Source organism: Enhydra lutris, unplaced genomic scaffold, assembly GCF_002288905.1.
Source record: "Enhydra lutris kenyoni isolate GAN:26980312 unplaced genomic scaffold, ASM228890v2 scaffoldscaffold19, whole genome shotgun sequence".
In the NCBI taxonomy this organism is placed as follows: domain Eukaryota; kingdom Metazoa; phylum Chordata; class Mammalia; order Carnivora; family Mustelidae; genus Enhydra; species Enhydra lutris.
The window spans coordinates 1,539,045-1,563,195 of record NW_019154103.1 but is presented as its reverse complement, the minus strand read 5'-3'; the positions used below and the strand labels follow the sequence as shown (position 1 = coordinate 1,563,195).

Genomic DNA, 24,151 nt, shown 5'->3' with positions numbered 1-24,151 from the left:
GGGAAAGAGTCGTAAAACCACGGACTCCGGAGAAAGCGCGACACATTGGTTCCGGACCTCTGTTCTTCACGTTTAGCTGGAAGGGCGGAAGTTGCTCGCAGGCGGCATTTGAGTGTTGCACCGCCGGAACTGGGGGAGTGCGGCGGCTGGAGGAGGTGGGTGTGAAAGGAGTTAAGTTCTCTTCTGGAGTGATCGGGACGTTCGCAGAGATAGTGACGCGAGGCCTTTGCGGACTTTGGCACAGCCTGCACCTGCGGCTCTGAACACCCAGCGGGAAAAAGCCGGCCTCCAGTATGCGACCTAGTTCTAGGTGGGTATCGGACCGCGCGGTCCGACCCCCGCGTGCCTGTTACCCTGCGGCGCGTTGGGCACCGTGCCCGGTCTAGGGAGGCAACAGCCCGCTACAGAGAAGGACGAGAGGGTCTCCCGAAGGCCTTAATCATCTTCCTAAGTCTTAGTTCGTAGAGGTGAGGCAGTAAGGTGGGTTTGGTTTTGAGGGTTTTCAAGGCTCCATTTTCTAATGTGGTGTATTTTCTTTAAAACTCTATTTCTAACCAGCGTTTTCAGGTGCAATAAATTACGTAATCTCTTTTCCTACAACACCTTTCCCCCAGGGTTTGCTTCCTACACCTTCTTGACGTTTTTGCTTAAATGTCATTTAAATGTCACTTGCTTAAGTGACTTGGCTTATGGTTACGAACCAGTTCCCGGTTCCTGCATAATTCTTTTCTACAGCACGTGTCACCGTAGGAGATGGTAAGTATTTTATTCCTTTTTATTATCTAGTGACTAGGGTAAAGACAGTGTGAGTACAAGGATGTCTTTTGCTCACTACTTTTAAGCCATTTACTAGGAGGCAGTGGTAGACACAATAACAATAAATTCTTGTTGAGTAAATGAACTTAATTCTCATACTGGTCCGGCAATGAGATAGATGGAAAGGAAGGTTCAGAGATTTTAAGTTATTTATCCAAGATCGCAGAAGACTTGGGACTACAGCAAGTCTTCTGTAAACTATTCAGGTCTTTGCCTACTTGACATTTCTATTATATTGAAAAGTTTATGGAAAGTTTTAAAAAGGGGCACCTGGGTGGCTCAGTGGGTTAAGCCGCTGCCTTCGGCTCAGGTCATGATCTCAGGGTCCTGGGATCGAGCCCCGCATCGGGCTCTCTGCTCAGCGGGGAGTCTGCTTCCTCCTCTCTCTCTCTCTACCTGCCTCTCTGCCTGCTTGTGATCTCTCTCTTTGTCAAATAAATAAATAAAATCTTAAAAAAAAAAACACTTTTTTTTTAACGATTTTATTTATTTATTTATTTAACAGAGAGAGAGAGAGAGAGAGAGAGAGAGAGATCACAAGTAGACAGAGAGGCAGGCAGAGAGAGAGGAGGAAGCAGGCTCCCCGCTGAGCAGAGAGCCCGATGCGGGGCTCGATCCCAGGACCCTGAGATCATGACCTGAGCCGAAGGCAGCGGCTTAACCCACTGAGCCACCCAGGTGCCCCTAAAAAAAAGTTTTAAAAAGACTTTTTACTGAAGTATAAGATACACGCAAACAAGGCACATATAAGATAGATGCTTCAGGGGGTTTTCAAACTCTGACACCCTGTAAGCAGCACGTGAATCAAGAAATTACGTAAACCTGCACCCCAGAAGCCTTCCTTAGGCCTCTTTCCAGTCACTCCCAAGTGTAAATACCATCCTGACTTGTAACAAAGTGGATTAGTTTTACCCATTTTAAACTAAATAATTGGAATCATACAGTATGAACTCTTTTGTGTTGGTTTCTTTTCCTTAACATTGTGAGATTTATCCTTATTGTTTCCTGTTGTAGTTCTTTCAGCTTATGGAAATTTTTTGTAGGCTTAAGTTGTGAACTCATCAATGTTGTTTTTTTTTAAATTTATGATTCTCAAAGCCACTCATGCCCTTTTTGCCTTCTGGACCGGGAATAGAAAGTAAGTTCTTAAAGGTTAAGTAGTGGTCACATTTTGATTTGTGTAAAATAGAGGAGACAAGTGGTTGGCTGTTTATTGTTTGTTCTTACTTTCAGCTGTGATTGCAGGCTAAAAATGGCCTAAGCAGATCAATGTCAGCAAAACTTTCTGAGAAAAATTTACTTCCTTTATACCTGGCAGTAGCCAAGTTGGATATCATCACTTCCTTGTTTTATCTACCAAAAAGTTATAGTAGGTACCCACTTTTTGCATTTTGGCAGTTAGGAGCATGAAAATGCATTTCTCTGATTGGATGAAAATTTAGATAGTATTTATTGCTATAGGAGAAACTATAAGTGAAAAGTCAGGAGGATGTGAGAGCTGCTTTAAAAGTTGATTGTGTATGGTTAAAAAGTCAAGCTTATTTACATTGAAGAAGAGGAACAGGTATAGTAAGAGCTTTGTAAAAAGTATTATGATCGAAATGTTTGCTATTGTAATATGCAGGAGACAGGCTAGAATTTTTTTTTTAAAGATTTTATTTATTTATTTGACAGATCACAAGTAGGCAGAGAGGCAGGCAGAGAGAGGGGGAAGCAGGCTCCCCGCTGAGCAGAGAGCCCGACGCGGGGCTCGATCCCAGGACCCTGGGATCATGACCTGAGCCGAAGGCAGAGGCTTTAACCCACTGAGCCACCCAGGCGCCCCCAGGCTAGAATTTTTAAAGCTAACATTTTTCTCCAGATTGGAGATCATGTGCTACTCATTTTTATATTCTTAATAACCAGCTGTTGCTCCAATAAATGTTAAATGAACAAGGGAATTGTGCTTTATTGGTACAGTTGACCTAAATTTAAAAGTATCTTTATCTACTTAGGCTGTTTTTTAGCAAGTAAAAGTTAATTTGGTAAACTTTTTTCTGGTTTAAAAAATCAGGTGAAACTTTTAAAAAGCAGGTGAAACTGATTTTTTAAATTGAGATAAAATTTATATAACTTCAAATGGTTTGTTTTAGAACTTGTGCTAGAAATAAATTTGTAGTAAAAACAAGTGTTTAGATTGATAACATGAGATCTGTTGAACATAGGAAAAAATCAAAGATGATTTTAAGATTCAACAGTAATAAACATATTGACCTAATTTATATGTGATATTTTCCTGAAAAACACTGGATTTGACAAAAATATGAAAAGGAGTTCTAATTTGGGAGAAATTACTAACTAACAAAAACCATCTGCAAACACAGAACAACTTGATGCTTTAGGATCTCCTTTCATATGTTACTTGATTCTCAGCAACATCACCTTCAATTTTGCTTGCATACTGATGTGTTTTACGATTTTTTTTAAAGATTTTATTTATTTGACAAAGAATGAGAGAACAAGCAGGGGGAGTGGCAGGCAGAGGGAGAAGTAGACTCCCCTGTGAGCAGAGAGCCCACATGGGGGTAGATCCCAGGACCCTGGGATCATGAAAGTAGAAGCCTAACTGACTGATCCACCCAGGCCTCCTGTGATTTTTGTTTAGTGGTCCATGATTTCTCTCTCTCTCTTTTTTAAGATTTTATTTATTTGAGAGACAGAGAGTGAGCGAGAGCAGGGGTGGGAGGAGGAGCAGAGGAAGAGAGAGAAGCAGACTCCCTGCTGAGCAGGGAGCCCTGTGAAGGGCTTTATTCCAGGACCCCTGAGATCATGACCTGAGCCAAAGGCAGATGCTTGACAGACTGAGCCACCCAGGCACCCCCATGATTTCTCTTTTTGTATATTAGGCCTTACAAACATGATACTCTACTGATTCACAAAAAAATAATCATGGATTCTTTTTGTTTATTGGTAATGTAACTTGTTGCCAATAATGTAGAATGTTACCTGTTTTTCTTCCCCATTATTGCTTTTGTATCATTAGGTGTTAAAACATTTAGTGAAAACTTTATTCTCCAAGGCCTTAGGGAGGTTCGGGCCTTGTAGAATAACTAGCCTCATAGCACCTATAGTAGGCAACTATTTTTGTTGAAAGTCATTGATCCATGGGAAAGAAGAAAATCCTCTATCCCTGGAGAATCCTAATCAACTTAATAGGTCAAAAAATGACTCACCATTGTGCCGGGCAGTGCTGGTAGAAGATCCCTCCTTTTGGAGAGCTCACAGTAATAGAGAGAGCTTGTAAATACCATATTTGTCATGAGTAAATACAAGTTCCAAATGTTATGGAAACGTGGGGAAGATAGTATTAAAACTTTCTCGGAAATCAGGAAAAGCTTTCAAGGTGGGGCATGAAGATGAATGGAAATTGACCAAGAATGGAGTCTTGGGGATTCTAGGATTGCTTTCAGGCAGTGGCAACATTACATACGAAAGTGTGAAGGTGCCAGACTATGATGTTTCTGGGGAATTTTGGCTAGAGCTCCCTGGTATAGAGGGGGGAATGGGAGAGTACAGGCTGTGACTGTAGTTGGGGACAGATTTTGTTTTATTAAGAATCTTTAAATGTTTTTGAGTAGGTAAGTGTTGAGAGGAGGTTCTTTATTTGAAGGATATATGTAAATAATGGATTAAAGCAGTATATCCCACTTGAGTGATTTGAGTACTACTTTTTAAGACTGGTCATATCTGAATGTCACCTATGTTATTATTTACTTAATTTTCCTCAAATTCACATTTTAATGTAAAATTTAACTTCTTAAGTGTTAGTATATACAAGATGGATTCTGTTGGTTAGTTTTTCTGATATTTAGTAAACTTTTTTTTTTTTCTTTCTGTAACTTAAAATTCACTTGGGGAAACAGGATGTTGGAATATGTTTTCAAAATTTAGTCTATAGCATCCCTTCACACTCTTAAAAATGATTTAGAACTCCAAAGAGTTTTTTTTTTTTTTTATGTAGGTTATAATACATACTCAATTATTAGAAATTAAAACTTTAAAATACTTTAATAATTCACTTAAACTTAAATCCACTGAATCTTAATGTATGTAATATAGTGTTATGAGAAATATCTTTTATTTTACAAAAGTAATTTAGTTTGAAGAATATTTTATCTTGCCTTAGAATTTTGCAAGTGTCTTTAATGTTGGGCATAAAGAAAACAGCTGGCATCTGCTGTCACCTTCTGTATTTGTTACTATGTATGTATGATCTTTATTTTTGGTTGAACTCTCTGAAGAAAATCCAGCCTCATACACATAGGTCATATAGGTAGTTGGGAAAGGTATTGAGTATTTTAATAGTCTTTACAGAAAATTGTGGATGATCTTAGATGCTCTACCAGGGTGACAAGTAGTAGTTTCTTAGTTGCAATGTGGAATCAAAACCTATTAGGTTTTTTTGTATTTCATTGGTTAAAATATTTTGTTCTATTTTAGAGTGGATCTAACATGCACGATATTGTAAACTTCCTGAACTTTGACACTGGAAGTGAAAAAGAGGGAATGGATTCAAGATAAATTTAGGAAATAAAATCACAAGGATTTGGTGACTTGCTAAATGAGGGTTAGTGAGGTGTGCCTGGGTGGCTTGTCAGTAAATCAGTCTGCTCTTGATTTCCGCTCAGGTCATGATCTCAGGGTTATGAGATCCGCTCCTGCCCCCACATCAGGCTCCTCACTGAGCATGGAGCCTGCATAAGATTCTGCCTCCCCCTCTCCTACCATCATTCACCCCCACCCGTGCCCCTGTGCTGTCTCTAAAAAAAGAAAATTAATGGGCGCCTGGGTGGGTCAGTGGGTTGAGCCGCTGCCTTCGCCTCAGGTCATGATCCCAGGTCCTGGGTTCAAGCCCCGCATCGGGCTTTCTGCTCAGCAGGGAGCCTGCTTCCTCCTCTCTCTCTGCCTGCCTCTCTGCTTACTTGTGATTTCTCTCTGTCAAATAAATAAATAAAATCTTAAAAAAAAAAAGAAAAAAAATAAATGAAGGTTAGTGAATGTGGCTGTTTTAAAACATAGATTTAGGAGGAAAAATAATGGATTTTTTTTAAAAGATCTTATTTTTTAAATAATCTCCTCACCCAGTGTGGAGCTCAAACTTACAACTCTGAGATCAAGAGTTGCACACTCCAATGACTGAGCCAGCCAGATTCCCTAAAATAATGAGTTTTGACATGGCTTCTTATATAAAATGGCACACAATGTTTCCTTGCTCTCTGCCTAGTCTCAGATGCTTCCATGAACTTCTCTTAGCTTTAATAGTGCACTTGGAACATGGTTCATATTCAGTAAATGTTTTTAAACCAAAATTACTTAATTTTTATAATCATAAAAGAGGACTTGCTTTTGTGTATTTTTTTTTTACATATTTATGGTAGAAAAATCAGAATGTACAGATAAACCACTAAATTACACTATCAATGAGAAATTACCAAGTTAACATGTAGTTGCTTACCTCTCTGTACTAAATTCTGTATAGTTACATAAATAACATTGTAATTGCTGTGATATATTTTTGTAATCTTAATCTTTTCCCACAATATGTCCATATCTTTAAGAATTAAAACATGTTGAAAAAATAAAGAACATTTTAGCTTGAGAACCATGTTTCTCATTTTGTCAGAATTTTCACTTTCTGATTGATATGTTGAGTTTTTTGGTAGCTAAAAATACTGTACTTATAAAATGTAGTACATTTTTATGATATGTATTACAAATGCCTTACTTTAAATATGTCTTACTGATACATACTACATAAACTTAGTTTTAAAATTTTGTATTTTTCCTTTTCAGAGAATAACAGTTTAGAGGGTCAACATGTTCTCCAACTTGAGGAAGTTTGGAGTAAATCATAAGAAGATATCCATCCTGCACATTAGTGTAAGCTTTTCTTGTAAAATTAAATATACTTCAGCAACTTTATTTCCTGAAAGGCCTCGTATACTCTTAAACTATTATATCTTTATCTTCATCAGTTTTTCTTAACAGAGAGTGTGGGAGAAACTGTAGCCAAGAAGCAGAAGGCTTTATCCCTAGCCTGAAATGCATTTTGCTACTTCAGAATTCCCTGTGCAGTGTTTTGAAGACTATCCATTTGTATATTCCATTTTGAGGTCCTTAGCACCCCAAGGAGTTACACAGGTTTTCTTTGGTCTTTTCATTGCTGATGCTTTCAGACTGCACACCTGTGGCAGGTAGCACTGTCTTTCCCTCGTCATTATGCAGTGGAAATTTAAATAGTTTTGAGACTCTACTCTTGAAATATTTTATTAGGATCATAGTATTGTATTTGCCAAAAACTGGGTAAGTAATGCATAGGGAATATAGAATACACAGGCATATGTTCCAAGATACCATAAAAGGCAGATGTGGCAGCCCAGAGTTATAACTAAATACACTAAATATCACAATTCTAAATGTATTGGCAGTCAATAATGTATATCTAGTGGTCTGGGGATGGGGAATATTCAACCTCTTAGTGGAAACACTGGGAGAAGATACCTCAGGAATTTTTAAGAATGCCAGTTCTAGTTCTCCCAACTTTCCCTCAGATGTTTTTAAAATTTTCCAGGTGATTCTAATGTGTAGCCACTTTAATAAATTCTGAGTTTCATGACCCCTACCAGTTCTTAGCACCTGTAGAAAATCAAGGAATAGCCAGTGTGAGAGACCTTATTTAACTTTTCTGGCTTTCTGGGAATTTCAGGTCCTGAGTTTCAAACTATCAGAGTCACCTGGAGGTTGGGGCACCTGGGTGGCTTAGTTGGTTGAGCACCGGACTCTAGGTTTCAGCTCAAGTCCTGATCTCAGGGTTGCGAGATCGAGGTCTACATCAGGCTCTGCACTCAGTGCTGTCTGCTTAGGACTTTCCCTCCACCCTTCATCCCCCACCTCCACTCAAGAGCGGCTGTCGCTCAAATAAATAAATCTTTAGAATCACCTGGAGTGCTTGTTGAAACTCATATAACACTATATTGATTATACTTCAGTTTAAACCTCCCCCTCCCATAGTTTGTTTATCTCTCCTCTGAGTTTTTGATTCTCTTGTCTGGAATAGGTCCAGAGAATTTGTGTTCCCTCTGTTGCTAATGCTGCAGATCTTAGAGAACCATCTTCTAAGATCAGCTCAAAATAGTTTTATTTTTGTTTTTTCCTATTGTATAATTTTGGGTTGTCACTTTTTAAAGAAACTGGAGTTAATAAATGGAAACTATTTTAAGGAGATTCAAAGTATTTTCTCTGACAAAGTATTATATATTATTATATATATATAATATACAAAGTATTATATATAAAATACAAAGTATTATTATGTATTTTAAAAGTATTCTAATAAGTCATGCTAAAATAAAATTAATATCAGGTTTCTTTTTCTTCTCACTAGAATATGTGTTGCTGTAAAATAAAAGCAAGTTTAAAAAGATTAAAGCCATATGTGCCTCTTGGAAGAAGCTACAGTTCTCTACCAGGTACAAATTTTTATTCTTCTCATTATACTTAAACTGCTTGTTTGCTTTCTCTCATTGGCAAACATTCCTTTATTAAGGGTCTCCATTTTGGAAGTAGTGGGGTAGTTTTACTTCTTGGCCCTTTCCTTGAGATGATTAGGAGTTGGAAGTATTGTGATAGAAGCCAGGAGGGAGTACCAGTAAGCCTGTATTCCTCATCTGCTGGCTCTCCAAATGAGCTAAACAAAGAGAAAGGTTGCTGGCTTTAGTAGCTAGCTCAGAAGTTAAGAGGTGTGTACCTGTAGAGTGCTCTTGCTATAAAATACTGTTTTTCTAGTACGTTTCTGATTTTTACACAGAAGTATTTTCTGTCAATGGAGGTTTGTCCAACTAATTTATTTTGGAGATTCTTAAGATTAGTTGGTTAAATATTTATCTGGGGTAATTTGCATTAGGTAAAATGGCTATTAAATGCTTGATGCTTGGAGCGCCTGGGTGGCTCAGTCAGTTGAGCATCTGCCTTCAGCTCTGGTTATGGTCCTGGGATTGAGACCTGGCATCAGGCTCCTTGCTCAGCAGAGACCCTGCTTCTCCCTCTCCTTCTGCCTGTTGCTCCCCTTGCTTGTGCTATCTCTTTGTCTCTCTACCAATAAATAAATAAAATATTAAAAAAAAAAAACAAAAAAACCCCCGATCCTTGAAGAACTGACAAATTCTGAATGTTCTTCCTGTGTTTGAAGCAAGCAAGCATATGGGAGACTCTTTGAAACTAGTTTCATTATGTGGCTGTTTTCATTACCATCTTTGTCCTGTGAGAATTATGGAGTAAAAATACTGGTAGGATGTGTGACTTGTAATGGCGTGTGAATTTAATGCCCTGCATTATTGATTTGTAGCTGTATTTCTATATATTGTCATGCAAATTTATCTGTGGCCATACAGATGATCTGTAAGTCTTAAAACTGCCATCAGGTTTTCAAAATACAGTAGAACTGTTCTTGATTTATTAGAGAAATATTGCAAAGCTGATTTAAATAATAGGAAGGTAGAGGTTAAAATTATAAATGTAACTGCATTTTTGCTTTAATATTATTAATAAAATATATTGTAAGCATGGAGTAAATTATTATGGGCTCTTTGTACTCCAGAAGTACTACTTGGCCTTTTAGAAGTATTAGGTTGTTCTAGGTCCTGTTCAGTTATACCTCCTAAGCCATCTTTAAAGGTACTTTGTGCTTGGGATTACTGAGGGAAGATAGATTTCAAATTGTATGAGAATTCATTATTATCTGATACGAGGATCACTCTTCACTTTTCAAGCCTTGACAATGCACATTTACAGGGCTGTGTATTTTATTTTTCTTTGATTTAAATGCTGTGGCCATAAGATTATTGTTTTGTTTTGTTTTCAAGATTATTGTTAGAACATTCTAATTCTACAATTCTATTATGTCTATTACAGAATTATAGAAAGTGGCAAAGACTGGGGTAAATTTTTATTTTTCTAAGTCTGTGATCTAGATGTTGATGTTTCAAAACTTTATCTTAGGGGTGCCTGGGTGGTTCAGTTGGTTGAGCGTCTGCCTTCAGCTGAGGTCATGACATGGAGGGAGTCCTGGGATCAAGTCCGGCAATGGACTCTCAGTGGGGAGCCTCCTTCTCCCTCTGCCTGCTTCTCTGCCTACCTGTGCTCAAACAAATAAGTAAAGTCTTAAAAAAAAAAACCAACTTACATCATCTGTTGCCATTTCTCTACAGATTACAGGAAAATAATTTTTAAGTAAATCAGAGTTCTATTTAGCTTGAATTTTACTTTAATTGGAATTACAATATTTGCTTAAAATTGTTTTAACTTTCTTGATTTGCAATTTAAAGGGAAATTTCTTAAACTTTTAAATTGTAACCCTCTTTCCATTAGGTTTAGTTGGAAATGATATCAAATCGCTTCATTCCGTCATCAGTCCTCCCATAGCTAAGTAAGTATTATCACTGATACATTCTTTTCCATACCCTGCTGTAAAAAGCCAAGAGGTTCTGTCATGGACTTAATTTAGCATTGTTAATTTAGCTTTCTGCCCTAGCTAAGTATAAGTAGATGTTGGTATGTATCTTAAAAGAGGTGTGGGTACATATCTAAATGTTATTTTTTCCTGAATTTAATACTAAATGTTTTTAATGTAGCAACAGCACATAGAAATAAGTAAAAGATTCATAAGATTGTAGTTTGCTCTTTTGTTAGCTATTTTGTCAGAATAATGTGTTTTATGTTTCTCTTTTTCTGGTTTTTCTACCATTATAAAAATTACTGAAATATCGGCTTTGAAATTTGTGTAGCATACATGTTTTAGTTTTACACTTTTATTAATGTCCATCTTATAATACGTGCTTTTTTCCCCCCTACTTTTTAAACAGAATCCGTAATATTGGAATTATGGCTCATATTGATGCAGGCAAAACTACCACCACAGAAAGAATATTGTACTATTCTGGATACACAAGATCACTGGGAGGTTAGAATGGATTCCTCCTCTCCCCAACCCCCATTAGCAAAAAGCATCATTGGAAAATATTTTGATTAAGAAGTCAATCTAGAGATCTTGTGTATGGCATGGAAGCACTGATGTCTAAACCACAACACAAAGATAAGGTAGTTTGAACACCCACGTAAGAGTCTTCGTAGGTTCAAGTAAACATTTAGATTCACAGGACTATCTTGGGCCACAATTCACCCTGGTCTATTCAGAAGGCTGTTAGAACAGGAACCAATGCTTCCCAGCACAATGGTAGTTTGTTTGTTCAGTTCTTAAAGCAGTCCACCTAGTGTCTGGGAGCTACCTTCTTTTAGGTACCCAAAAGTGATAGTTTCCTTTAACAAGATTCACAGGAGCCACCCTGGCTTACAATCCTCATGTCTCTTAGGAATGTGTACCTCTTGTTATAGCTCCATGGGCAGTCTTCCAGGTTTACCATAACAGACATGCCATAGCCCATTCAGGGAGGCCTAAAGCTGTTAATCTCATCACGTATTTACAGTTTCATAAAGCTCTTCTCAGTTCAGATGTAGCTTACAAATTACAAATTGTTTTTTCTATAATACATGTTGCCTAGCACCATAGTTGACATACTTGTGTTCTCTGGCTTCTAGAAGAAAAGAACAAGAAAGTTAACCAAAAGTAAAATTTTCAGGCAGAAGAAGGAAAGATTTTGTTAATCCCAGTCACAGTAGTAGTACTATTTACCTCAGTTTTGATTTTTAAATTATAATATGTCAAAAACTGTTACTCTTGACCAGTTGTGCACATTTGAATCCCCATGTAGTTTTTTGGTTTGGTTTGGTTTTTAATTGACAGTGCCATAGCTCTACTCTGGAAATTAAGATTTAGAAAGTATATATATGGCTAATTGTCATATTTTTGTATCATGTATTTTAAAAGTCTACATTTATCTCATACACATTTATGATTGTTGTGTTTCTCTGATGAATCCACTTTTTTTTAATCATTATGAAGTGCCTTTATCTCTGGTGAAATAGTTTGTTTTGAAATTTGAGATTTCAAGGTCAAGAGGTCCCTCTGACCAGAAGTGGAAATGAGTAACTTTTTCAGAAGCTTCACAGAAATTTTGAAATGCGTTATATTGACAACCATTTCTTTAGACCCTTCAAACTGGTTGAGACTTAATAGTATTTATAGAGGAAAAGAACACCCAGGATTAGAATATTTATGGTGACAGTTTCCAAAATGTTTGAACACATGTGTTTCTCATAGAACTATTGCTTTGTAAATGGGGCTAAAACCCCAAAACATGAAACATTATTAGGCTTCCTCTGTTGTGACACAAATATGTTCCTTTTTTTTTTTTTTTTTTAAAGTTAACATATAATGTATTATTTGTCTCGGTACAGGTCTATAATTCATCAGTCTTAACATAATACACAATGCTCACCATAGCACATACCCTCCCCAGTGTCCATCACCCAGTCACCCCATCCTTCCTACCCCTCTCCCCTCCAGCAATCCTCAGTTTGTTTCTTGAGATTAAGAGTCTGTTATGGTTTGTCTCCCTCTCTGGTTTCATCTTGTTTCATTTTTTCCTCCATTCCCCTATCATTCTCTGTCTTGTTTCTCAAATTCCTCGTATCAGTGAGATCATATGATAATTGTCTTTCTCTGATTGACTTATGTTGCTTAGCATAATTGCCTCTAGTTCATCCATGTCCTTGCAAATGGCAAGATTTTGGTTTTTTGTTGGCTGCATAGTATTCCATTGTGTGTGTGTGTGTGTGTGTGTGTGTGTGTGTGTGTGTACACACACCACATCTTCTTTATCCATTTATGTGTTGATGGACATCTAGGCTCTTTCTATAACTTGACTATTGTGGGCATTGATACTATAAGCATTGGGATGCATGTGCCCCTTTGGATCACATTTGTGTCCTTGGAGTAAATACCCAGTACTGCAATTGGTGGGTCATAGGGTGGTTCTGTTTTCAACTTTTTGAGGAACCTTCATACTGTTTTCTAGAATGGCTGCACTAGCTTGCATTCCCACCAACAGTGTAGGAGGGTTCCCCTATCTCCGCATCCTCACCAATGCCTTTCATTTTTTGATTTGTTAATTTTAGCCATTCTGACTGGTGTGAGGTGGTATTTCACTGTGGTTTAGATTTGTATTTCCCTGATGCCGAGTGATGTTGAGCACTTTTTCATATGTCTGTTGGCCATCTGGATGTCTTCTTGGAAGAAATGTCTGCTCGTGTCCTCTGCCCATTTCTTGATTGGATTTATTTGTTCCTTGGGTGTTGAGTTTGATAAGTTCCTTATAGACTTTAGATACTAGCCCTTTATCTGTTATGTCATTTGCAAATATCTTCTCCCATTCTGTCAGTTGTCTTTTGGTTTTGTTGACTGTTTTCTTTGCTGTGCAAAAGCTTTTGATCTTGATGAAGTCCCAGTAGTTCATTTTTGCCCTTGCCTTACTTGCCTTCGGTGATGTTTCTAGGAAGAAGTTACTGCTGCTGAGGTCCAAGAGGTTGCTGCCCGTGTTCTCCTTAAGGATTTTGATGGATTCCTGTCTAACCTTGAAGTCTTTCATCCATTTTGAGTCTATTTTTGTGTGTGGCGTAAGGAAATGGTCCGGTTTCATTTTTCTGCATGTGGTTAATTTTCCTAACACCATTTGTTGAAGAGACTTGTCTTTTTTCCATTGGACGGTCTTCCCTACTTTGTCAAAGATTAGTTGACCATAGAGTTGAGGGCCCATTTCTGGGCTCTCTATTCTGTTCCATTGATCTCTGTGTCTGTTTTTGTGCCAGTGTCGTACTGTCTTGATGATGACAGCTTTGTAATTGAGCTTGAAGTCTGGAATTGTGATGCCATCAGCTATGGTTTTCTTTTTCAACATTTCTCTGGCTATTGGGGGACTTTTCTGTTTCCATATAAATTTTAAGATTCTTTGTTCCATTTCTTTGAAAAAAGTTGATGGTATTTTGATAGGGATTGCATTAAGTGTGTAGATTGCTCTAGGTAGCATAGACATTTTCGCAGTATTTGTTCTTCCAATCCATGAGCATGGAACGTTTTTCCATTTCTTTGTGTCTTCCTCAGTTTCTTTCATGAGTATTCTATAGTTTTCTGAGTACAAATTCTTTGCCTCTTTGGTTAGATTTATTCCTAGGTATCTTATGGTGTTGGGTGCAGTTGTCAATGGGATCGACTCCTTAATTTCTCTTTCTTCTGTCTTGTTAGTGGTGTATAGAATACAACTGATTTCTGTGCATTGATTTTATATCTTGACACTTTACTGAATTGCAGTATGAGTTCTAGCAGTTTTGGGGTGGAGTCTTTCGGGTTTTCCACATATAGTGTCATATATCTGCAAAGAGTGAGAGTTTGACTTCTTTGCCAATTCAGATGCCTTTTATTTCTTTTTGTTGTGTGATTGCTGAGGCTAGGACTTCTAGTACTATGTTGAATAGTAGTGGTGATCATGGACATCCCTGCCATGTTCCTGACCTTAGCGGAAAAGCTCTCAGTTTTTCCCCATTGAGAATGATATTCGTTGTGGGTTTTTCATAGGTGGCTTTTATGATATTGAGATATGTACCCTCTAACCCTACACTGTGAAGAGTTTTGATCAAAGAAGGGATGCTGTACTTTGTCAAATGCTTTATCAGCATCTATTGAGAGTATCCTATGGTTCTTGTTCTTTCTTTTATTAATGTATTGTATCACATTGATTGATTTGCGGATGTTGGACCAAACTTGCAGCCCAGGAATAAATCCCACTTGGTCATGGTGAATCATCCTTTTAATGTACTGTTGGATCCTATTGACTAGTATATTGGTGATAGTTTTTGCATCCATGTTCATCAGGGATATTGGTCTGATATTATCATATCCGATATCATCTAATATTATTCTCCTTTTTGATAGGGTCTTCTTCTGGTTTTAGGATCAGGGTAATGCTGGCCTCGTAAAATGAGTTTGGAAGTTTTCTTTCCACTTCCATTTTTTGGAAGAGCTTCAGGAAAATAGGTATTAATTCTCTGTTAAATGTTTGGTAGAATCCCCTGAAAAGCCATCTGGCCCTGGACTCTTGTTTGTGGGAGATTTTTTTATTACTGCTTCTGTTTCCTTACTGGTTATAGGTCCATTCAGGTTTTCTATTTCTTCTGGTTCAGTTGTGGTAGTTTATAGTCTCTAGGAATGTATCCGTTTCTTCCAGATTGTCTAATTTGCTGGTGTATAGTTGGTCATAATATGTTCCTATAATTGTGTTTCTTTGGTGTTGGTTGTGATGTCTCCTCTTTCTTTCATGGTTTTATTAATTTGGGTCCTTTCTCTTTTCTTTTTGATAAGTCTGGCCAAGGGTTTATCAGTCTTATTCTTTCAAAGAACCAGCTCCTAGTTTCATTGAGCTGTTCTGCTGTTTTGATTTCTGTTTCATAGATTTCTGCTCTAATTTTTATTATTTCTCTTCTGCTGGGTTTAGGGTTTATTTGCTGTTCTTTCTCCAACTTCTTTAGGTGTAGAGTTAGGTTGTATATTTGAGACCTTTCTTCTTTCTTGAGAAAGTCTTGTATTGCTATATACTTTCCTCTTAGGACCACCTTTGCTACATCCCAAAGGTTTTGAACAGTTGTGTTTTCATTTTCATTTGCTTCCATGAATTTTTTAAATTCTTCTTTAATTTCCTGGTTGACCCATTCATTCTTTAGTAGGATGCTCTTTAGGCTCCATGTATTTGAGTACTTTCCAACTTTCCTCTTGTGGTTGAGTTCTAGTTTCAAAGCATTGTGGTCTGAAAATATGCAGGGAATGATCCCAATCTTTTTTTATCTAATTTGTGACCAAGGATGTGATCTATTCTGGAGAATGTTCCATGTCCACTAGAGGAGAATGTGTATTCTGTTTTGGGATGGAATGTTCTGAATCTATCTGTGATGTCCATTTGTTCCAGTGTGTCATTTAAAGTCTTTATTTCCTTGTTGATCTTTAGCTTAGATGATCTGTCCATTTCTGTGAGGAGGGTGTTAAGGTCCACTACTATTATTGTATTATTGTTAATATGTTTCTTTGATTTTGTTATTAATTGGTTTATATAATTGGCTGCTCCCATGTTAGGGACATAGATATTTAAAATTGTTAGATCTTGTTGTATAGACCCTTGAAGTATGTTATAGTGTCCTTACTCATCTCTTATTATAGTCTTTGGCTTGCAGTCTAATTTATCTGTTATAAAGATTGCCACCCCAGGTTTCTTTTGATGTCCGTTAGCACAGTAAATTGTTTTCCACCCTCTCACTTTAAATCTGGAGGTATCTTTGGGTCTAAAATGGGTCTCTTGCAGACAGTATATTGATGGGTCTGGTTTTTTTTTGTTTGTTTTTTTTTTAATCTATTCTGATACCCTGTGTCTTTTGATTGGGGAATTTAACCCATTTACATTCAGGGTACCTACCGAAAGATATGAATTTAGTGCCATTGTATTGCCTGTGAGGTGACTATTACTCTATATTGTCTCTGTTCCATGTTACTTTTAGGCTCTCTCTTTGCTTAGAGGACCCCTTTCAATATTTCCTGTACAGCTAGTTTGGGGTTTACAAATTCTTTAAGTTTTTGTTTCTCCTGGAAGCTTTTTTTTCCCACCTATTTTCAGTGACAGCCTAGCTGGATATAGTATTCTTGGCTGCATATTTTTCTTGTTTAGTGCTCTGAATATATCGTGCCAGCCCTTCCTGACCTGCCAGGTCTCTGTGAATAGGTCTGCTGCCAATCTAATATTTCTACCGTAGTAGGTTACAGACTGTCCTGAGCTGCTGTCAGGATTTTCACTTTGTCTCTGAGACTTGTAAGTTTTACTGTTAGATGAAGGGGTGTTGACCTATTTTTATTGATTTTGAGGGAGAGATTCTCTGTGCTTCCTGGATTTTGATGCTTGTTTCCTTCCCCAAGTTAGGGAAGTTCTCTGCTATAATTTGCTCCAATATACCTTCTGCCCCCACCTCTTTCTTCTTCTGTTTTGTCTTATGGTATCACTTATCTCTCAAATTCTCCCCTTTTTTTTTTTTTTTTTAAGATTTTATTTATTTGACAGACAGAAATCACAAGTAGGCAGAGAGGCAGACAGAGAGAGAGAGGAGGAAGCAGGCTCCCTGCCGAGCAGAGAGCCCCATGCAGGACTCGATCCCAGGACCCTGAGATCGTGACCCGAGCCGAAGGCAGAGGCCCAACCCACTGAGCCACCCAGGCGCCCCTCAAATTCTCCCCTCTTGATCCAGTAGTTCTTTATCTCTCTTTTTCTCAGCTTCTTTATTCTGTATCATTTGATCTTTTGTATCACTCATTCTCTCTTCTGCCTCATTTATCCTAGCAGTAAGAACCTCGATTTTTTATTGTACCTCATTAAAAGCTTTTTAAATTTCAACTTGGTTAGATTTTAGTTCTTTTATTTCTCCAGAAAAGGATTCTCTAGTATCTTCTATGCTTTTTTCAAGCCCAGCTAGTAACTTTATAATCATCATTCTGAACTCTAGTTCTGATGTCTTACTAATATCTGTATTGATTAGGTTCCTAGCAGTCAATACTGTCTCTTGTTCTTTTTTTTTTGAGGTGAGTTTTTTTGATTTGTCATTTTGTCCAGAGGAGAATAGATGAATGAGAGAACAAAATGCTGGAGTGGTAACAACCACCCCAGGAAAATATACACTAAACAAATCAGAAGAGACACTAAACAAATTGGGAGGAAAAGAAAGGAAGAAAAAAACATATATATGATCAGGCTAGTGAATAGAACAAATACACGCACTTGATTTTGGGTGTATTTTATTCTGTTACAAGAATCTGCCTCCCAGAATTTTAAAGAATGAAAAACTTACATACACAAAAATAAGGGTAAATACAGTGAGGGGATGGAATATAATTGTAAAGATGAAAATGAAAAGTTTTAAAAAAGGAATTGATAAGTTGGTTGAAAAAAGGGAAAAAAAGAAAGAATAAAGGGAGAGAACCGTGATCAGGCGGGAGATTAGAACAAAGCCATACACTAGATTTAGGGTATATTTTGGTCTCTTAGAAGAAACTGTATCCCAAAATTTCAAAGAAAAACCTATATATCCAAAAAAATAAGGTTAAATACAGTGAAGGGCTAGAATAGGACTGTAAAAATGAAAATTAAAATAGATTTTTAAAAAGGTATTGATAAGATAAAATAGGAAAGAGGAAAAAATTTTTAAAAACAGAAAAATAAAATTAAAAAAAATTTAACTTTGAAAGACTAAGGAATCATGGGGAAAAAGCTGTGAATTCTATGACCTGTATTCCCCTAGCACTGGTGTTTTGCAGTTCTCATTCATCAGTAAACTTGGTCTTGGCTGCATGTTCTTGCTCATCTTCTGGGGAAGGGGCCTTCTGCAGTGAGTCTCAAATGTCTTTGCCTGAGGTAGAATTGCACCTCCCTAGCCAGGGGCCAGGCTAAGTAATCTGCTTGGGTTTGTTCTGGTAGCATTTGTTCCCTGAATGCTTTCTATACAGTTTTGGAGAACAAGAATGAAAATGGTGGTCTCCCATTCTCCGGCCTCGGAGGAGCTTAGAGCTCAGGGCCCACTCCTCAGTGGGCCCTCAGAGAAAAGCAGTCAGTCATTCTGGTCTCCCTGGTCTCTGGCCTTGCTCTGTGCTCACTGGTCCTTTGACCGAGCATTTCTATCTCTGTTGCATGACCCCGTTTGGAGTCTCCAAACCTAGCAGATTCCTGTGGCGCACTCCTACGCCACACCTCCTGTTGGAGGAAGCGGGGGAGGGTCTCCCCGGATCTGCCAGTTGTGGTGTCTCTGCTCAAAGCATAGTGGTCTGACTGTGCTGCAGGTCACAGTTTATGGCAGCCCTGAGCTGAGAGCCCACTCCTCGGCCCTGTCTTTGCAGCCGGCTTCCCCACTCTGATACCTCGGAGCTCTCCCATACTCAGGCACCCCCAGTCTTTCTGTGACCCTGAGGAGCCTGAGACCAGGATTCCCAGGATCAAGCCCCACATCAGGCTCCGTGCTCAGCTGGGAGTCTGCTTCTCCCTCTCCCCTTCCTACTGCCCCTCCCCCGCTTGTGCTCATGCACGCTCTCTATCTCTGTCTGTCAAAGAAAGTCTTACAAAAAGAAAAAAGAAATCTGGAATTGTGTGATACCTCCAGTTTTGTTTTTCTTTATCAAGATTGCTTTGGCTGTTTAGGGTCTTTTGTGGTCCCATACAAATATAAGGCTTATTTGTTCTAGTTCTGTGAAAAATGCTGTTGATATTTTGATAGGAACTGCATTAAATATATAAATTGCTTTAGGCGGTTTGGACATTTTAACAATATTTATTCTTAGGCATGGAATGTCTTTCCATTTCCTTGTGTTGTCTTGAATTTTATCAGTGTTTCACTGTTTTTAGAATACTGGTCTTTCATGTCTTTGGTTAAGTTTATTCCAAGGTATTTTACTGGTTTTGGTGCAGTTGTGAATGGGATTGTTTTCTTAATTTCTGCTGGTTTACTATTAGCATATAGGAATGCAACATGAACATTGATTTTGTATCCTACGACTTTACTCACTTCATTAATCAGTTTGTAGTAGTTTTGTGGTAGACTCTTCAGGGTTTTCTGTATATAATATCATCTCATCTGCAAATAATGAGAGTTTTACTTCTTCCATACCAATTTGGATACATTTTGTTTTTTTATGTTGTCTGATTCCTGTGACTAGGAGTTCTAGTACTATGTTCAATAAAAGGGGTGATAGTCTCATTCCTGACCTTAGGGGAAAAGCTCCCAAGTTTTTCCACCAAGATGTTGGCTGTGGGTTTTTCATATAAGGGCTTTATTATTTGAGGTATGTTCCCTCTAGACCTACGTTGTTGAGGGTTTTTATAATGAATGGATGCTGTACTTTGTCAAATGCTTTTTCTGCATTTTAGTTTTTATTGTTTATCTTACTGATGTGATGTATCCTGTTGATTGCTTTGTGGATAGTGAGTCACCTGTGCATCCTGGGAATAAATCTGACTTGATTGTGGTATATGATTTTTTTTAATATACTGTTGGATTTGGCTTGCTAGTATTTTGTTGAGGATTTTGCATTTATGTTCATGAGAGGTAATGGCCTAGAGTTCTTTTTGGTAGTGTCCTTTACTGATTTTGGTCAGGGTGGCACTGGCTTTGTAGAATAAATTGGAAGTTTTTCTTCCTCTTGTATTTTTTTGGAATAGTTTGAGAAGAATACGTATTAACTTTCTCAGCATTTGTTGGAGTTTACCTGTCAAGCTGTCTAGTCCTAGATTTTTGGTGATTGATTCAATGTCATTGTGGGTAATTGGTCTGTTCAAATTTTCTGTTCCTTCCTGCTCTAGTTTTGGGATGTTACTAGGAATCCATCCATTTCTTCTAAGTTGTCCAATTTGTTGGTGTATAGGTTTTCATAATGTTCTGTAATAGTTGTTTGTGTTTCTATGGTATTGGTTGTTATTTCTTCTCTTTCATTAGTGATTTATTTGGGTCCTCTTTTGTTGTTGTTGTTGTTGTATAAATGAGTCTTGCTAGAGGTTTATCAATTTTGTTGAACTTTTCAGAGAACCAGCTCCTGGTTTCATTGGCCTGTTCTGTTGTTTTTTTAGTTTACATATCATTTATTTTTGCTCTAATCTGTATTGTTTCCTTCCTTTTCCTGGGTTTGGGTTTTATTTGTTCTTTTTCTAACTCCTTCATGTGTAAGATTAGGTTATTTGAGAATTTTCTTGCTTCCTTTTTTAAGATTTTATTTATTTATTTGAGATAGAATGAGAGTGAGAGAGAGAGAGAGAGAGAGAGTGTGTGCGCACAAGCATGGGGAGCAGCAGGCAGAGGGAGAAGCAGACTCCCTGCCGAGCAGGGATTCTGATGCGGGGCTTGATCTCAGGACTCCAGGATCATGACCTGAGCCAAAGGCAAACACTTAACCGACTGAGCCACTCAGGCACCCCGAGATTCTTCTTGCTTGTTAAGGTAGATGTGTATTTTTGAAACTTTATGCTTAGAACCACTTTTGATGCATCCCAAAGATTTGGGGCTGTTAATGTTTTCATTTTCATTTGTTTCCATGTAATTTTTTTATTTCTTTGATTTCTTGGTTGACCCACTCATTGTTTAGTAGCATGTTATTTAACCTTCATGTATCTGTGGTCTCTCCAGATTTTTTCTTATAGTTAATTTCCAGTTCATATTATGGTCAGGAAAGATTCATGGTATGACTTTGATTTTTATAATTTGTTGAGACTTGTTTTGTGGCCTAATATGTGATCTTCTCTGAACAGTGTTTTGTGTGCACTTGCAAAGAATGTATTCTGCTATTTTAGGATGGAATGTTCTGAACGTATTTGTTAAATCCATCTGGTCCAGTGTGTCATTCAAAGCCATTGTTTCTTTATTTTCTGTTTGGATGATCTGTTGATGCAAATGGGGTATTACAAAGCTATGTTATTACTGTGTTATTATCAGTTCCTTTAATTTTGTTGTTAAGGGTTTTAATGTATTTTGGGTGCTCCCATATTGGGTGCATAAATACTTAATAGTTGTTATGTTCTCTTGCTGGAATGTACTACTTATTATTATATAGTGTTGTTCTTTGTTTCTTGTTAAAGATTTTGTTTTAAAGTTTGTTTTGTCTAATACAAGTATTGCTACTCCAGCTATCTTTTGACATCCATTTGCTTGATAAATGCTTCTCCATCTCATCACGTTCAATCTGCAGGTGTCTTTGGGTCTGAAATGAGTTTCTTGTAGGTAGCATTTAGATGGGTCTTGTTTTTTATTCACTGTCATCTCTTTTTTTATTGGAGTGCTTAGTCCATTTAAGTTCAGAGTAATTATTGGTAGATCAGTGTTTATTGCCATTTTGTTACTTGTTTTGTGTTTTTTGTAGCTTTTTTCTCATCCTTCTTTTCATGGTTTGTTGGCTTTTTTTAGTGATCTACTTGGGTTCCTTACTCTTTATTCTTTGCATGTGTATTACTGGTTTTTAATTTTAATTTTGGTTACCATATATATATATATATGGTGTATATATGTGTGTATATATATGGTATATATATGTATAGATGTGGTATATATATGTATATATATGGTACACACATATATATGGTATATATATGTATATATGGTACATATATATGTATATATATGGTATATATATATTTAATTTTGGTTACTATATATATATGTATATATAACATCTTCTGCATATAGTAGTCTATATTGTCGATGATTGCATAAGTGTAAGCCCATTCTTTACTCCTTTCCCCTCCATGTCTTAGGTGTATGGTGTCATACTTTACATCCTTATATTTTATGAATCTTTTGACTGATTTTTACAGAAATATTTATTTTTAATATTTTTTTTATACTTTTATTTATGGTCTTTGCTTTTCACTCAAAGAGTCCCCTTTAATATTTCTTTTAGGGCTGGTTTAATGGTCCTGAGCTCCTTTAATTTTTGTTAGGCTGAGAAACTCTTTCTCTCTCCTTCCAAATGATAGCCTTGCTGGGTAGAGTATTCTTGGGTGCAGGATTTTTTTCCTTTTAGCACTTTAAATATAATATGCCACTTTCTGCTGGCCTGCAGAGTTTCTGTTGAAAAACCCACTGATAGCCTCATGGGATTTTCTTTGTAGGTAACTGTCTTCTTTTCTCTTGCAGCCTTTAAAATTCTTTATCACTATTTTTTCCATTCTAATTCTCTGTCTTGGTGTGAACCTCCTTGGGTTGAATTTGTTGGGGATCTCTGTGTCTCCTAAATCTGGATCTTTGTTTTCCTCCCTGCATTTGGGATATTTTCAGCTGTTTTTCCTTCAGATAACATTTTTCTGCCCTCCTTTCTCTCCCTTTTTCTTGGATCGCTATAATGCGAATGTTAATACTTGATTGAGTCACTGAGATCTCTAAGTCTATTCTATTATGGAGTATTTGTCTTGGATCTCTTCAGCTTGTTTGCTTTCCATTACTTTGTCCTCCAGGTCACTGATACATTTCTCTGCTTTTTGTAGCCTACTGTTTATATTCCGTCTGTTGTATTTTTAATTTCATTTATGAAGTTCTTCATGTCTTGTAATGTTATTTTTTTCTCTCTTTGCTAAGGGTCACACTGATAATGTCCACTCTTTTCTCCAGTTCAGTGAATATCTTTATGATCATTATTTTTTATTTATTTTCTTAGTTTTCATTACTTAAAATTCTCTGTCACGTATACTAATTTCTGTTTCACATAGCTCTCCAGTTGTGGTTTTGTCAAGTTCCTCCTTTGTCTCCTCATTTTTCTTCTTTTGCTTTTGTTTTTTTTTTTTTCGTTTTTTTGTTTTTTTGGTTTACCTCTCTTTGTCTGTTTCTGTGTCTTAGGAAAGTCAGCTATGTCTTCTGCTCTTGAAAGTAGTAGCCTTGGGGCGCCTGAGTGGCTCAGTGGGTTAAGCCTCTGCCTTCGGCTCAGGTCATGATCTCAGGGTCCTGGGATCGAGCCCCGCATCGGGCTTTCTGCTCAGCAGGGAGCCTGATTCCTCCTCTCTCTCTCTCTGCCTGCCTCTCTGCCTACTTCTGATCTCTCTCTCTGTCAAATAAATAAAAAATAAACCTTTAAAAAAAAAAAGAAAAGAAAAGAAAGTAGTAGCCTTATGAAGAGGTTCTGTAGTGCCCTGAGCAGAGTTTCCTATGTGTGTTTCTTGTGTCCTGTTATTGTGCTTTCCCTATCAGTCCCATCTCATGCATAGACTCTGCCTGTTGTGAGTCGTGCTTGCTCTCTGTGGTATTAATGAGACCCAGGCTGCTTTCCCTGAGGGGACGTGACCATAGGAAAGCTCAGGGGTGATGCAGGAGTGTTTGCAAAATTTGCAGGGTTGTTAAGAATAGGTCAGATCTCCTAAACTGAGGTGGTGGCCAGTCACACAGCATCTCTTCACAGCCTGGTGCAAGGCACGTGGTCTGAGGTAGCAACAAGGGGTGCATAAGTTTTTGTACACAGTGCCTGGGGGCCTATGGCAGCTGGGCAGGGCACACACATGATTTTAGCAAAATCTGCACTGAGCAACTAGACTTGGTCACATCCCCCAAAGTGCAGTGGCCACAGCAGCACAGCGAGCAGAGGTATTGACTGGGTGGGGCATGCACAATGTTAACAAAATTTGCCCTGAGCTCAGCACCAGCAGACTTGGAGTCCGTGAGTCCTCAGGCTGGGTGCACTGCCAGCAGGTTAGTAGCAAGTGTCCGTGCAGCACTGCATCCAGCAGGTGTCTCTGTGTTTATGCTGAGGAATAGGGGAGGACAGTGGCACCTGCCAGTTCCTCTGTTCCCAGGGAAGTTC

The 24,151-nt window shown here is 37.7% G+C and overlaps 1 protein-coding gene across 5 annotated transcripts in view; it reads left to right on the top strand.

Annotated features, from left to right (window-relative positions):
- The first annotated feature begins 116 nt into the window (after positions 1-116).
- The window catches only part of LOC111148213 (G elongation factor mitochondrial 2), a 68,436-nt gene continuing 44,401 nt past the window's right edge, over positions 117-24,151 (top strand). Inside the window, exons 1-6 of one of the 5 annotated variants that reach the window (XM_022504669.1) lie at positions 1,655-1,954; positions 2,050-2,185; positions 6,649-6,735; positions 8,240-8,324; positions 10,222-10,279; positions 10,716-10,813. In XM_022504669.1, coding sequence (XP_022360377.1) covers positions 6,673-6,735; positions 8,240-8,324; positions 10,222-10,279; positions 10,716-10,813 — 304 coding nt within the window. In that variant the 5' untranslated portion in view covers positions 1,655-1,954; positions 2,050-2,185; positions 6,649-6,672. Of the gene's footprint in view, positions 311-1,654; positions 1,955-2,049; positions 2,186-6,648; positions 6,736-8,239; positions 8,325-10,221; positions 10,280-10,715; positions 10,951-24,151 lie in introns of those variants that run through there. The other 4 variants (XM_022504670.1, XM_022504672.1, XM_022504671.1 and 1 more) reach the window with 4 other exon arrangements.